The 16,805-nt window shown below is 43.3% G+C and overlaps 1 protein-coding gene across 1 annotated transcript in view; it reads right to left on the bottom strand.

The window, feature by feature from the left end:
* The window catches only part of LOC141072848 (cGMP-dependent protein kinase 2-like), a 323,665-nt gene that overhangs the window by 147,548 nt on the left and 159,312 nt on the right, over nucleotides 1-16,805 (bottom strand). Inside the window, exons 8-10 of the mRNA XM_073560030.1 lie at nucleotides 12,693-12,787; nucleotides 8,235-8,303; nucleotides 4,944-5,045 (exon numbers count right to left, since the gene is read on the bottom strand). Of these exons, the coding sequence (XP_073416131.1) occupies nucleotides 4,944-5,045; nucleotides 8,235-8,303; nucleotides 12,693-12,787 (266 nt within the window). The remainder of the gene's footprint in view (nucleotides 1-4,943; nucleotides 5,046-8,234; nucleotides 8,304-12,692; nucleotides 12,788-16,805) is intronic.

Genomic DNA, 16,805 nt, shown 5'->3' with positions numbered 1-16,805 from the left:
TGTAATTTTCAGTGATGTCTTATGATTAATGTCTCTTTGGTGAAAACCGTTTATAAAACAGACACAAGCACTACGTTGTCTGACCTGGAGAACATATTTCATTCTGTCTTCACATATTAATAAGCACAGTGTCACTTAAAGAGAACCTGTCATGTAAAAGAAAGCTATTATACTGCAGATATGGGGTTAATCTGCAGGTTAATAGCATACTAAAGCCAGGAAGCCGCCACAATGAAAGCCTGGCTACTGGGAGGAAATTAACTTTACTCCCCCACCCCACCCCAATAGCATCCAGTTTTGAGTCATAGAAGTATGATCGATGCAGCTTCAATCACCGCTCAGTACAAACTGAGAGTCAGCTGCAACCAGGTCCTGGCACTGACACACAGACGGCTCTGTACAAATACAATGCTGAGTTGTCAGTCAGTGCCGGGAGCTTGGTTACAGCCACCACTCACTATGTACTCAGAGGTGACTGAAATCTCTGTGATTGAATGTCAGAGGCTGCTGTGAAGAATAAACTTCATTTCCTTTTGGCAGCCGCTCTTTCAGTGCCTACAGCTTTAGAACGGCTTTATTAAAAGCAAAAAAGGTTAAAAAAGAACCCATTAAACATGCATTAAAGGCCATGCACAACTTCACTTAGAAGTTTTGTTTAACTGAACCTGTCAGCACGACTTTATAATGTATAGTAAATGGCTGTAATGGCACTATAATACTAATTACATTGATACCTTTGGTGATTTGGTGTTTTTTGTGGCCTCCTGTTTGAAATCTCCTCTTGAAACAGAGGAAATAGGTCACTAAAAAACCAGTGACCCATTATTTAAGACTGGAGGCAGTGAAGGGGCTGGAGGAACAGATGTGAGGAGGAAGACTGGGCTGCAGGTGCCTGCATCATGCTGGGTTTGGAACTGCTAAGGCTGCATCCCATATTGTCTGGGGGAAAGAATAAGGGACAGGACAGGCTCCATGACCCAGGAAGAGGGGGTGTGGCTAAGCCAGGCAGTGAGGAGAAAGTTTCCCGCCGGCAGTGAGAGGGGAGGTAGGTGTGTGGTGCGCTCCGCAGCGAGAGAGGTAGCACGGAGCTGTGCTCCAGCAGAACTTCAGCGGGTGCTCAGGTGACACAGTGTGTGTGCAGAGCGCAAGGTGCCCGGCTGTGCAGAGTGCGGTGCTCGCGCGGAGGAGCCGTGGCCGGGTGCAGGATCCTGATGTGTGTTCCCCAAGACTGATAGATGCGCAGCAGCACCCGTATTGGTCAGAGTACTCCAAGAGAGTTGGTTGGGAAAAGCTCCCGGCCGCAGAGCACAGATCTGGGACAGTTGTGTGAGAGACTCACACTAATCAGAAAAAAATCCATAAAAAATCATTTGAAAGGTAACTCACCAAACCCTGACTGATGCACTGGCAGGACGCAGCAGAGCCCCATTGATAAAGGTTTAGGCAGCACAGGTGCACTCCACTGATCAGGACAGCCAGTAACTATTTGTGGTCTGGCTGCCCAGTGGAAATGCACACAGATGAGGCTTGCATAAGGCATAAGTCACACTGATAAATGTGATGCAAAAGTGTCTGAGCAGCCTATTGATCACGCCCATAGTATTAGCAGGCGGGCTGCTCTACACTATAGATACATGCAACACACAAGGAACCAAGCCAAATATAAAGGGCTCTAGCTGCATCCTGCTGAAAAGTGCAAAAAAGACAGTTGTGTGAGAGACTTACAGCATGAGAGATTTACTGGTATTGGTGGACACGCAGAGCAGCGCAATCCGAGCAGAGCCATTTAGGGCAGCCATTCAGGTGATGGCAGCTGCTCAGAGAGAGACACGTGCGCTCGGTGACTGTGAGTACAATGCACCTGCCACATATAGAAAGCCGAGTACTGGACAGACATTTGCAGCCTACCTTGCCAGTTGACACTTGCCAGTCCACATTGTCAGTGATGCGACCCTGTTTGCTTTGGCTGCACCAACTTATGTATTAGGGGCTCAGCAGAAGGTGCTGAAGACCGACCGCTGCCGCCAGAAGATGGATCGTTGTTTTCAGGACCCCACTGGAACAACACCGAGCCAGCCGTTGTTGGTGCCACTGCCTTCAAAGCTTCAGCTGTGGACTGGTAAGTCTCTGACACGATAAGTGATTTAAAGAACTGCCATTATCTTGTTTATTGCTCATTAACTTTGCCTATTGCTTGCCATTGAACTGTTTAACCCTCATTTAACCATTTATCTCTCTGCGAGGAGTTAAACCCCTGTTAAATTAAAACTTTTAAATTTGTTAACCCTTGTTCTGCCTTCTGTCTGTCACTACATCCCGCAACCTGCTTACACAGACAGGGAGAAGAAGACACAGTGAACAGTCCGGCCTCTGTGCACCAAAACATAATTAGCAGAAAACTTCAAATGCTGATTACAGAAGAACAACAAATAGAATTTCTTCACCAAAGGTATCATGTTAATCAGTATTACAGCACCATTACAGCCATATCTTCACTGTACTGTTATGATTCCACCACTCATGGTGTCCTAGGGACGCAGTCAATGACAGCTCTGCGGGTGAAGTGTTAGTATTGTGATTGACAACTCAGCTGTTCTATTTACCTGGGTCTGTGGGATCTCCTCAAAGTGTCATTTATTCTGAGTGTTTACAGGGCTATTTAATACTTTGAGAACTGTCAGACTTTTTTCCAATTCTAGCTTTGCTCAAGTGATGTATGTTTTTGCTCTGTGCTCCGAGTTATATATTGATCTCCGTTGATGACCTTGGATTTATCTTTTGACCATCCTTTTGTCTAAAGGGGGTTTTATACATAGCGATATCGCTAGCAATATCGCTAAAGCATCACCGATTTGGTGATGTAGCAGCGATATCGCTAGCGATATCGCTATGTGTGATACTTACCTCCGACCAGCTCCCCCGCTGTCTGTCGCTGATCGCGCGAGATCGCGCAGCTCCATTTCTTGTTGGGCGCTTCCTGCTGGGCTTCCTGTGGCGCTGACAAGTGACGTGTGGAGGCGGGCGGGAGGACGTCAGGATCTGAAAGGTAAGTATCGTCCGCTGTATCACTGCTGCATCGCTCACTAGCAATCATTTAGCGATGCACCAGCGATCCTGACCGGGTCGTATCGTGGTCGGGATCGCTGGTGCATCACTAAATGTAAAAGGGCCTTTACCCCTTTGTCTTGATCTGCTAACTTCCTGGTACTCTGACCTTGGACTGTTACCTAACTACGCTTTTCTCTGTTCCTTTTATCTATTGTGACCCCTCTTAGTACTGACCACAAATCTCTTGGCTATCCTGCCTCACTGTAAGGCCATTAGTAAGAACTAGCGTCACATGTACATTACAAAATCATGCTGATAGGTTCTCTTTAATGTTTATTTGCTTATTAACTACAAAGATATGCAACTTTCTAAATATTTTTCATTAAAAATATTCTAAAATTTTATTGCTGCAATATTCATCAGAGTTCCTGTTCCAGGTTGAGCTCTCCTCTCTCTGTTAAGGCCCCATCACACTAAGTGATGCACCAGCAATCCCAACAACTATATGACCCGGTCAGGATCGCTGGTGCATCGCTATGTGGTCGCTAGTGAGCTGCCAAACAGGCAGATCTCACTAGTGATGTAGCGACGCTGCAGCGGTTGTTACTTACCTGTCAGACGTGGCGATGAAGACGTCCTCCCGCCCGCTTCCACACGTCGCTCGTTAGCGCCAGCAGGAAGCCCAGCAGGAAGCGGCCGATGAGAAATGGCCTAGGACATTTTCTCGCGCGATCAGCGATAACCAGCGGGGGAGCCGGTCGGAGGTAAGTATCACACATAGCGATATCGCTAGCAATATCGCTGCTGTGTCACAAAATCAGTGACGGGGCCTTTAGAGATAGGAGAAAAGCAATGGGTTGCACAGAGATCTCCATAGTGTGGACATAGAGGAGAAAGCATGTACAGTTTCAGAAAGGGCATAGAAAACTAGTAAGAGCAAAACAAGTAATGTACAAGAAGAGAAAATAATTTCAGAATAGATGATGGTTGGATAGATCAGCTAATGAAGACAGCAGCACCCTGGATACAAGCTTCACATCCAGCCTATATTACCAAAAGAAATTCTTCCACTGGGAAACGTGAAGCTTAGATCAGACTGAATACTCCATTTCATGGGGTGGAAAATTAATGAGGGACTGAAGATTGCAGACTGAAAAGTATTGGCATTAAATACCTAAAGGGAGCCACTTGCACATCTAAAAAAAAAAATTCCATGATGTCAAAGGTACCATAGTCCTTAGATATGGTTTATTTACTAAGAATAAAATATTTATCTATGAATACACATTTTCTATGCAGTGATTTCATTGGAGATCTGTATCTACACAGCATGTTTCATAGTGACATAAACGTGACATAATATAGACTATCGTAATTGATGCAAGAGCGCAAAACAAAGCCGTGATAGTGAAAATCTGGTCATACAGAAATTTAGAGATGGCTAGAATGTGTAAAAGTCTTACCTAGAGCTCTGCAAAGGAATACGTGGATTTCGTCCGCGCTGCCCAAATGATGAAATTCCAGAAGGTTAATAAAGTTTGACAGTGGCTTATTCTACGCGTTTCAAGGTTTTTTGCAACCTCTTCTGGTTTTTCCTGAAGAAGAGGTTGCAAAAAACCTTGAAATGCGTAGAATAAACCACTGTCAAACTTTAGTAACCTTCTGGAATTTCATCATTTGGGCAGAGTAGACGAAATCCAAGTATTCCTTTGCAGAGCTCTGTTTCAGATAGTCGGTGACCGACGTGTGGATCTGCAGCAGCCGTTATCTATACATGCTTTGAATACCTACTACCAGGTGAGCAGTTTTTTGTCAAACTGCTTACTTTATTTGTGGGATAAGACCCTATATTGTGCTTGTGTCTCCCTCTTTCCTCACAATACTAAAAGTCTTACCTGGCATTCCTCCTATCATGGTCATTGAGAGCAAGCTGGAATACGTATTCACGCAGGTACGTCTGTAACTCCTGGTATGTTCCAACCATTTGATTGAAAGTGCTGGTTGTGAAAAATGAGTGAACATAAATGAGATTACAACAATACAGGCTTTATTAACTTAACAGATCTCAATATCAGAAGCTAGTGTTTTGCCTCTTTAAAGAAAAGCCAATTGGGAACCATGAAGAGAACTTGGTTGTGAATTGTGCCTACTGCCCGTTTTATACATAGCATTCGTATCTTGATACGAATGCTGCTGTTTTTTGATTATATATATTGATCCTGATAAGAATTAGTCATAGATAAGAAAAATCTTATATAACACTTGATATTTTTTACAAATAATCAATGAATAGTCTTATAATTCATCATTGATTTTGTTTAGGAATTTACAAAGAGACAAAACTTAACCAAATCAAATTATTTAAAGAGGTTGTCTACTACTTTAAAGGTGCTGTCACACTTAGCGATGTACCAGCGATCCCGACCAGCGATATGACGCGGTCAGGATCGCTGGTACATCGCTAAGTGGTCGCTAGTGAGCTGCCAAACAGGCAGATCTCACTAGCGACATAGCTGGGGATGGGGGTCGCTACTTACCTGTCACACCAGGCGATCCTGCGTCCTCCCGCCCGGCTCCACGCGTCGCTTGTCGTCACAGCAGGAAGCACCGCAGGAAGCTGACGACGAGAAACAGTCCTGGACGTTCTCGTGCGATCAGCGATAACCAGCGGGCGAGCGGGTCGTAGGTAAGTATCACACACAGCGATATCGCTAGCAATATCGCTATAACGTCAAAAGTTATAGCGATATTGCGATATCTCTTAGTGTGACATGCCCTTAAAACTCTGACCTATCTTTAGGATAGATCATCAATGTTTGATAGGTGGGGGTGTGACACCTGGCACCCCTGCTGATCAGCTGTCCCTTGTGCTTGGTGTCGCAACCCCACAGATCAGACCTTGAGGACCTACCCTAAGGATAGGTCATCTATATTAAAGTAGTGCATAACCACTTTAACTAACTTGATTGCTTTAAGTTTTGTCTCTGCATAAATGCCTAGAAACTCATTGATAAATTATAAGACTATTCATACATACATGTTTTATCGATGGAGGTATGACACCCAGTACTCCTTCTGATTGTTACGCTCCTAGTAGGCGCATGTGGTTCATGGACCCATTGTGCCACAGACCTAATTTGCCCTGGACTAAGCAGCTACCTTGGTGTTCGTTGGAGCCTCTTGTGGTGAGGCTGTAGCTGATGACCCTTTAGGATTCTCAGACAAAGTAGGACAGCCACTTGGGTCAAGTTCACACAGGACAGCCTCTTGGGACAATTTCCGACAGGAAATCCACTTGGGACAAGTTCAGACAAGATGGCCTTCTTGGGACAATTTCAGACAGGATGACCACTTGGGACAAGTTCACACTGTGCGGACAGGATGGCCAATGGGACAGGTTTTCCCTGTGCAGAGAGGGCGGCCACAGGGACATATTCACATGGTGCAGACTGGACAGGGATAAGTTCACAGTTCTGGCCTGGTTATTCAAACCCCAGGGTGGCAGACAGGTACCGTCGATGCAGCCACAGGGTACAGGTACCGCAGACGCGGTTTAGGAATTCAGACCCCGTCAAAGCGGTCGCAGGTAGCAAGGACTAACTATGGCAGACTAATGGTAACACAGGACTGGGGACACCAACAGGCTAGGGAAGGGGATCCTGACAACATACAGTTGCACACCAAACCACCTAACAGATCTATAGGGGTTGCTCAGGCAACTCCTAGAAGGGGAGGGTGCCTTTTTATATAAAACGTCTCCCAGCTATTGGCTGGGAGAAACCTTGCAGGTGAACACACATTAAACTAAATGCTTCCCAGCAGTTGCTGGGAGAATTTACCATGTGCGCATGCTGCCCCTTTAAGAATAGTGGAGCATGTGCACCTGCGCCCTGGGCATGCCGTCAAAACAAAGTGCAATGTGCACAGAGGAAGCTACAGACCAGGGCGGTGAGTAAGCCGGCATTCCAGTATGGAGAGATAACGTGACACCTTGCAGGGGCGCCGGGTATTGTGCTACTCCGATCAGCTGTTCTTGGTGCCGGTTGTCACAACCCCATATATAAGACCTTGATGACCTATCCTAAGGATAGATCATCAATGTTAAAGTAGTGGACAAACCTCGTTTAGACTGAGATCTGTGTCACCCATTGATTTTCAGAATGAAATGAGATCTATACCGTGAGAACCCATTTAAAAATGAGCAGAAATGTCTTTTTTTAAAGTGTTTTTTTCCATTTTCAGGAATGTTGCACTCTCAGCTGCAGTTTGCTGTGGAAAGAAAGCCCAAACTGTTCTTTACTCACTTTCCTAGGGTACAGTTCAGAATCTCCTCCGCTCTGACGTCACGTCGACAGCGCTGTAGCCAATCACTGAGCTCAGCTGCTCTGTCCGAGTACATAGCACCAGCTGTTGATCTCACTTATTGGCTGCAGCGCTGTTGAATATGGAGGGTAAGTGAGGTCGGGATCACACATGCGAGAAACACGGCCGAGTCTTGCATGTTAATACCCGGCGCTACCGCCGTTCGGGAGCAGAGCATGCGGCTGCGTGTATTGCTATGCGGCTGCACGCTCCGATCCGGGTGAAGGGGATTAACGTGCGAAACTTGGCCATGTTTCTCACATATGTGATCCCGACCTAAAGCTTTGGTTTGTTGTTAACAATAAATTGTGCCTCTGAGCACAACCTTGGAAATGGAAAATCCCTTTTATGGTTTGATCATTCTGATCAATGATAATTTAAATTATCTTTTTTGTACACCTTGCCATACATGCAGGTGATGGTGAAGTGTTATTTAGAACCGCAAACTGGAGCAACTGATAAATACAACTCATCCTGAAGAAAACAAGCCCTAATGTGGTTGAGAAAAGGAAAAATAAAACTGTTACAGCACTTTCAATGCAACAGTGAAAAAAAACAAAACAAAACAAATAGGGGTGGAGGATGGGATTGGAAAGTAATTGCATATTGAGTTTTTCTAGTGTTTTCCCATAGACATCTCTATGGGACTTACAAAATGCCAGAAAAATACATGTGCAAAGCAGACACTAAATAAAGAAAACTTCACAAAGTAAAAAAAAACAAAAAAAACCTTTTATTTAAAATTTTAAAAAGCCTAAAATAAGCCTATATAAGAGCAGTAAATAGTTCTCAAATGACAATCTATGGAAATCCGAAACACTTACTCTCTGTCAATGACAAGGCACTGTGTGTCGTCCTCTTCAGCTATGATGTTGGCAGAGCGGACATCCTCACTTAAGAAAAAGGACAGAGTGAGAAATCAGACATTGGATATCTTATTACCGCTGTTTTATGTCTCTCAATCCTCTGATTATAATAATTATTGATCAAATGAGAGGAACACAGTGGAGAAAATGTGATTTAGAAACATCCTCATTGCTCTGGTGACTCAGGTCTAACTGCATAGACCCATGTGGTGGATTTTTTATCTTGGAATTATTATTTCATATGTATTGACATCAAAATAACCAACATACTAGATTTACGGAGAAGCTACTATTGTTTTTTTTTAGTTGTAACATTGTTTATCTTCATTTTTTTTCTATGCAGTGGATTAAAATCACTGATCTACAGTAAATAGAATTGACTTTGAAGAGTTTTACTTTATGGATAATAGTTATAACATATAGGACATACTATACCAAAGTAATCATGGCAGTTCAATCATTACGACATATATCAATCACTATAAACACTGGATAAAACAGCGTCCATTCAGAAGAATATAGCTGAGTTGAAGTATATTGAAAAGTAGCAACAAGGATCCTTATGCTATTTGCAATACTATAGAGTCCTTTTCTGGATATGCATAACAATATTCCCCCCAGCTGTCACCTGTGAGTGCTAAACTGAAGATAATAGGTCGACCTCAACGGACTTGAGTCCCAGGCCTCTACCATCTTGAAAATCTAGTATGGTTGTCACCCTTCCTGTCCAGTCTGGACTTTCCTATCTGCCCTGCACAACATTTTCTAGTTACTTGTTTGGTTGCTACTGGTTAGTATTTATAGTATTTGGGCATGTTGGACCACCACCTTTTGTATATGTGGCTGTGAAACGGGTTCATTTGAGATCCACTGTATGACTCAGATGTTGCATGACTGCTCCAAAAAGTATTTATTTTGCCCTGCTGTTAAAAAAATGATCTGAATGAAAGAAGATACTGTAAAATAGGTATCAGAAATCAAATTACCCCTTGGCTGCCGATATACACTGCTCAAAAAAATAAAGGGAACACTTAAACAACAGAATATAATTCCAAGTAAATCAAACTTTTGTGAAATCAAACTGTCCACTTAGGAAGCAATACTGTTTGACAATCAATTTCACATGCTGTTGTGCAAATGGAATAGACAACAGATGGAAATTATTGGCAATTATCAATACACCCTCAATAAAGGAGTGGTTCTGCAGGTGGGGACCACAGACCACATCTCAGTACCAATGCTTTCTGGCTGATGTTTTGGTCACTTTTGAATGTTGGTTGTGTTTTCACACTCATGGTAGCATGAGAAAAACGCTACACACAAGTGGCTCAGGTAGTGCAGCTCATCCAGGATGGCACATCAATGTGAGCTGTGGCAAGAAGGTTTGCTGTGTCTGTCAGTGTAGTGTCCAGAGGCTGGAGGCACTACCAGGAGACAGACTAGTACACCAGGAGATGTGGAGGGGGCCGTAGGAGGGCAACAACCGAGCAGCAGGACCGCTACCTCAGCCTTTGTGCAAGAAGGAACAAGAGGAACACTGCCAGAGCCCTGCAAAATGACCTCCATCAGGCCACAAATGTGCATGTGTCTGCACAAATGGTTAGAAACTGACTCCATGAGGATGGTGTGAGTGCCCAACGTCCACAGATAGGGGTTGTGCTCACAGCTCAAAACCGTGCAGGATGCTTGGCATTTGCCACAGAAGACGATGATTGGCAAATTCGCCACTGGCGCTCTGTGCTCTTCACAGGTGAAAGCAGGTTCACACTGAGCACATGTGACAGATGTGACAGAGTCTGGGGATGCAGAGGAGAGTGATCTGCTGCCTACAATATCCTTCAGCATGACCAGTTTGGCAGTGGGTCAGTAATGGTGTGGGGTGGCATTTCTTTGGAGGGCCGCATGGTGTTGGGCCTACAACAGCAAATGACATGGCTTCCTAAACCATCACTGATTGTGAAAACTTCACACTAGACCTCAAGCATCTTGGATTGTGTGCCTCTCCACTCTTCCTGCAGACTCTGGAACCTTGATTTCCAAATGAAATGTAAAATTTACTTTCATCTGAAAACAACAACTTGGACTACTGAGCAACATTCCAGATCTTTTTCTCCTTGGCCCAGGTAAGAGGCTTCTGGCATTGTCTATTGGTCATGAGTGGCTTGACACAAGGAATGTGACACCTGTAGCCCATGTACTGGATATTTCTGTGTGTGGTGGCTCTTGAAGCAATGACTCCAGCAGCAGTCCGCTCGCTCCTTGTGAATCTCCAGCAAATTTTCAAATGACCTTTTCTTAACAATCCTTTCAAGGCTGCGGTTATCCCGATTGCGTGTGCACATTTTCTACCCCACTTTTTTATGCCACTCTACTTTCCATTAATATGTTTGGATACAGAAATCTGTGAACAGCCAGCTTCTTTAGCACTGACCTTTTGTGGCTTACCCTACTTGTTTAGGACTGCCTTCTGGAGACCTGTCACGTCAGCAGTCTTCCCCATGATTGTGTAGCCTACTGAAACAGACTAAGTAATCTTTTTAAACACTAAAGAACCTTTTTAAATACTTAGCAAACCATTAAACAATTGATATTTCCCCTGAATCTTTTTTTCTAGCCTATCAATTTAAAAATAAAACAACATAAAGCTATTTGCAATGTTTGATCTGAACAATAATCTGGAATTTTTCAAAGTTGGTAATTTATTTTAAGGAAGATTTTTAACCACTTTTAAAAGCTTCTTAAGTCTGGCCATATTAATTGTGTATACACTGTAAGCAAGATTTTCTACAATAATCCAGCATAGCCATGTTCTAATTGAAGTTCATTTTAAAGCCATTTATAAACAGATAGACAAGCCATGCCAAGAATCCAGACTTAGAGAAATATTCATCCCATTGAATTTCTACTTGAGCTTCCAGTAGATCAATATTTGATTTCCACTGCACTTTGTATACTGGTAGTGAAGCAGAATGTATATTAATCTCTAATCCCTTAACCAGTCTCTTTTCAAGATTAATGACAAAATGTAAGGTTAGGTCGTTCCCACTACTTATGGCCTATATTACTGAGAAATACTTAGAGAATACACAATTAACATGTGAAACTAACTTTCCTTTGTATGCATTGTGTCTTGGTCTTGTTGCATTAATAATGATAACAAAATATGCTGCTGTGAACTAAATGAATTTAGGGAAGCATAAGGCCCCTATCACATATATTCGATCTTCTCTTGTGTTTGAACTATTTCAATGTTGTTGTGGCTTGGTCAATATTATTGACTGTTGAGCAACTCAATCCATAACAGCCAAGATTACTGAAAGGCAGACAGTAAAAGCACCTTGGCTGAGAATTACAAAAGTATGAAAGTAATGGTTGTAGACTTATTGCTGCAAAAGAGGTACTCTGGCTGACAATCAAGGGTCCACTAGTGTTGGCTCTGGCTCAAGAGACTTTTTATAAAGTAAATTGTAATTCAAGCTGTCGAGTCGTATGACATTGATGACCAATTTTTAAAGTGAATTTAGGATAAGTCATAAATAATAGAGCACTGGAGGTTCGACAAGCTCACACATCTGCTGTGATTACTATAGTTCTGTCATCAGATGGATGTAAACAGTGAAAGGAGCTGCACTGCTCCTAGAGACTGTTCTGCAGTACTTGACAGCGGCTGCTACACATTGAACATAGCTGTACAATGCAGCTCAGATCAATTTTACATCAGTCCACCAATGGTGCTAATAAGATATGATTGGTGGGGCTGTTGGGTGTTGAGCACCCACTGATCTGATATTGATGACCTATCTGAAAAATAAGGCCTGTTTCACACTTCTGTTTTTGATGTCAGTCAAAATCCGCCAATTTTTGTAAAAAACGGATCCGCCAAAAAAGGGGCAGATCCGTTTTTTTCCCCTATAGACTTACATTAGTGGCGGATGTTGACTGACGGTTGTCCGTCCCACCTGTTTTTTGAAGGATCCGCCAAGATTTTAGCGTCTCCTGGGCAGATGAGACGGACCCTGCAACGTTTTTTTTTTCTTTGACGTTCCGCTATTTTGAAGTGCGCATGCCCGGAAGCTTTAGTCCGGGAAGCATTTTAACCATGAAATGCCATACCGAGAGCGGCGAAAATCTCTCTCTCTCCTCCAGATCGCGGTTCCTTTATCTTTTCCCTGCATGCCGACTCCAGCGGATCCGTCAAAAACGTTTGCCACACGATGGAGACGGATCCGTATTTAACGGCTCTGGCGGATTTAGCCGGCCGTCAAAATACGGAAATGTGAAACAGGCCTAAGCAATCAATATCATGTGACTGGATAACCCCTTTTAAGCATCATGGGTTCTGAAATGTATGGCCACAATGATAAGTGTTTGTGGTGAAAATGCTATTATCATAAAACTGTAAATATCCAAATGTACCTAATTAATGCTTTTTCACCAAAGTAATCACCGACTCCTAAGGATTTGATTTCTTGTTGTTCTTGAGACCCTTCCACTGCTTGAGTCACGCACACCTAGGCAACGAAAGCATGAAATGAGTAAAGGGCCAAACACCATCCTCCAGCTTATCTGTATTATTTGTATTCTCTCCCTATATTTGCAATAGTTGAGGCACACACTTTGTAATCATTTTTTCATATATCTTGGAGAATGTCTTAAATGGAATCTTTCACCCCATTTTCGGCCAATAAGATGCGGCCACCGCCATCAGGGGCTTATCTTCAGCATTCTGTAATGCTGTAGATAAGTCCCCGATGTAACCTGAAAGATAAGAAAAACATGTTAGATTATACTTACCCGGGGGCGGGGGTGGGTGCGTTGGGTGTCGCGATCCGGTCCGGCGCCTGCCATCTTCTAGGTATGACGTCCTCCTTCTTGCTTCATGCTGCGCTCCTGCGCAGGCATACTTTCTCTGCCCTGTTGAGGGAAGAGTAAAGTACTGCAGTGCACAGGCGCCGGGAAAGGTCAGAGAGGTCCGGCGCCTGCACACTGCACTACTTTACTTTTCCCTCAACAGGGTAGAGAAAGTACACCTGTGCAGGAGTGCAGCATGAAGCATGGAGGAGGACCTCCTCTCTAGAAGATGGGAGGTGCCGGACCGGACCACGACACCCATCGGACCGGACTGAACGCCCGGGTGAGTATAATCTAACTCTTTTTGCTTATCTTTCAGATTACATCGGAGGCTTATCTACAGCTACAGAATGCTGTAGATATGCCCCTAAGCCCCTGATGGCGGTGGCTGCATCTTATAGGCCAAAAATGGGGTGACAGATTCCCTTTAAGCTATTGAACCCTGTATTGTGTTGAGTTACAGGTGGAAGGAGCATTAACAGCATAAAATATTCTTTCCTTTGGTCCTGCCCTTGGTTGCTAAGCCTGTTATGTTATTTAACGAGCTGAGTTTATATTTCATCATTCAGAAAATCAGCTTCTATGAGAACAGAGCAGTCGCCAGATGAGACTACAACACAATGTTTACAAGGAATCCCGAGAGCCCGCACTTGCAGGTCTGTTCATGCTTATTCGGGTCTTTTATTTTCACAAAGAAGACCTTCTCAAATTCAACCAGACTCTTAATTGCTTAAATGAGAAACTGGCACATCACTAGCAAAAATGAGAGCCAACCACATTTAATTTGTATCAACACCAGAAGGGGCTGCGTTTCAATATGAGCAGCTTAGAAAGTCAGCTCTAATTCCAATCACTGCCAACAAATAGGTCTGCTGCAAAGAAGGAGATTGCTATCTCATCCATTGTAATGATTAGCAGAGCCAGGGCAGCATGTTAACAATCTAACTGGAAACTGTGCTGGCATTATATTCACTGTCCTGCCATCCTGCGTAATATGGATCATATAGAAAGTAAAGTCTCATCTCCTTTTTTGAACATCTTCTGTTAATAATGCTATTAAGTCAGTTGTTAAACTGGCCACATCAAGGAATAGTGGATGCAGAGCTGAACAAAACATTTGGTCAAATTTTTCATTCTCATTGCATAGTTATTTGCTTGTAAGGTTTAGATTATAATTCATGCTAAGACCAAGGCTGGGCGTCAGCAGAAATTAATCTCTGGTGGCATGTGCTTTTTCTCATGTACGAGCAATTATAGGGAGAAAGTGTCACTGAGGTAAAAAAGAACATGCCACCATAGGAGGTCATTACAGGCTTTCTCTTGTAAGTCATGAAATGGCACAAAGTCTTGCTCTCCTCTGTGATCTCACTGTTGGCATCTACTGTGTAGTGAAGAGCAGAACATCTATATGTCAATACCAACATCTTTTGCAGTTCTCCTGCTCTCTCACCATGCTCTCAACATTGTTTCATTTCCTCTCCCCCATACTGACTACCATAAGATGAAAATTGTAAAAGGTGTTTGTGACACGGTTCTGCTACCATGGCCTGCGGAATCACCTGTTTTGTCTGTCATCAAGCACATTTATATTTAGGTCACCATTGGTCAGCAATTGCAAATGGAGCTGCCAGCGGTGGATCTTGATGATTTGCCAAAGTGCATTCAGTGTGGTAGAACATTCCTCAGATAACCATTAATAACCTCATTGATATCATGTCAAGCCATGTAAGTGCATTATTTCTGCGTGTGCGCTCTAAAGTGATGCTGAATGAATCTTCAAGATATTTTAAACATTTTATTTCCAGTTTATCATAATTTTCAGATTTTTAACATGTCTAGCTATCCTATGACTTTCATAATTCCATATATTTTTGTCGATTCAGCATCAATACTGTGGAAACGTTTTAGACAGGTGTGGAAAAATGCTGCAAAGTAAAAATGCTTTCAAATCTAGAAGTGTTAATAGTTTATTTTTATCAATTACAAAAAATATAAAGTGAATATGTGACGCCCCTGAGGGTCCGGTCGCCACAGAGGTACTGCACCTCATCCAGAGGTGTGGTATCCCACCCTCAGGTAAGGAGGGATCACCGCCCAGGACTCCTAACACTGCACTCAACACACACACTAGCTAGTCAGGGCACCTGGGCGTACCCTTCGAGAGGATGGCCTCATCCCAGACTGGCTAGGAAAGGGTGTTGGTGGGTAAGTGTAGAAGGTAGGTAGAGTGAGAGGAGCTTAGGTAGTGGAGTGATAGTTGGGCATCCAATCAGATTGAGAAAGGTGACAGTTGGTGGGAGGAGCTAGTTCTGAGGTAAAGAGAGCCTTCCAGAAACTAGTCAGTCGGTAACAGGACCAGCGAGAGAGCAGGATTGCTGTAGAGGACTGTGGGTGGACGTGAGAGAAACATCTTGTCCACGCTCCTGGACTGGGAAGAAGGGGTCCTAGGGGCACGGGTAGTGCAACTGGCCACCCGTGGTGCCCGCATCCTGGAAGGGAAGGACCAGGACAGAACGAGGGAGCCAGCCCCTGAAGCTAGTGGAGGACTACAGGACTCAGCTGGAAAGCCGGAGGCTGAGGTAACTTTAAGTGCCTCAGCTAGAGTTGAGCGACTTTGGTCGGATCGGGTTTCATGAAACAAAATTTGTTTCAGATGAAACTGGTCCGACTAGGGCAAAAAAAAGTCTGAGTTTCGTCCCAGTACAAGTCATTTCATCCACTCAATGCTGACTTTTATTCCCCATTGACATGCATTGGGGTCGGGTTTCGGATGAAACTCCGACTTTTTTTGCCCTAGCCATACTTTTGATGTAGAAATAAGATCAATAGACTTAACTACACGCAAAAACATAGCATCTTGGGAGCAGAAAAATAGTTGCTTCTCTTGCCTGATGAGTCAAAATTTGAAATATTAGCTATAACAGAAGGCATTTTTTTCTCTGAAACTCTGGAGAGGAGTACAATAGTAAGTGTCTGGAGGTAAAAGTGAAACATGGTAGAGGTTAATTAAGGCTGCATTTCAGTAAATAGATTAAAAACACATGTGACATGCACAAGTGTGATCAAGTCGGTAAGACAACGTTCATACCACCGACTAACTGAGACACAACAAGAAAACAGATTTGCAAAAATACTCTGCAGTAAAATATATGACAGTAATCAGCAAGTGCCAAATACAGGGTATTTAGTCCATACGTTTTTTTGCAAAGATGTTCAGGTTTTAAATACATTAGATAGGGACTGCTTCAATACGGGTTACCTTGATGCGGTGAAGCAGCTTGGTATACATTTTTTTCCAAAAAAAGTATCGACTAAATACCCTGTATTTGTTATCCAGCACTTGCTGATTACTGTCATATTTTTTACTGCAGAGTATTTTTGCAAATCTGTTTTCTTGTTGTGTCTCAGTTAGTGTGTGGTGTGAACGTTGTCTTACCGACTTGTTCACACTTGTGCATGTCACATGTGTTTTTAATCCGTTTTTTCCTTACCTAGCATGGTTTGAGAGACCCCACCCCTCTCTTGTGTGGCATGCACAAAAGAGCTGTCTTGCACCACAAGCCCATACTAAGAAGCGCCTGTCCGAATCCTGTTAATTTTAGACACTGTTCAGATGTTCAGGTTTTAAATACATTAGATAGGGACTGCTTCAATACGGGTTACCTTGACGCGGTGAAG

This window comes from Dendrobates tinctorius, unplaced genomic scaffold (genome assembly GCF_039654945.1).
Source record: "Dendrobates tinctorius isolate UK_male_01 unplaced genomic scaffold, ASM3965494v1 ptg000292l, whole genome shotgun sequence".
Lineage (NCBI taxonomy): Eukaryota > Metazoa > Chordata > Amphibia > Anura > Dendrobatidae > Dendrobates > Dendrobates tinctorius.
This window is presented reverse-complemented; position numbering and strand designations above follow the sequence as displayed.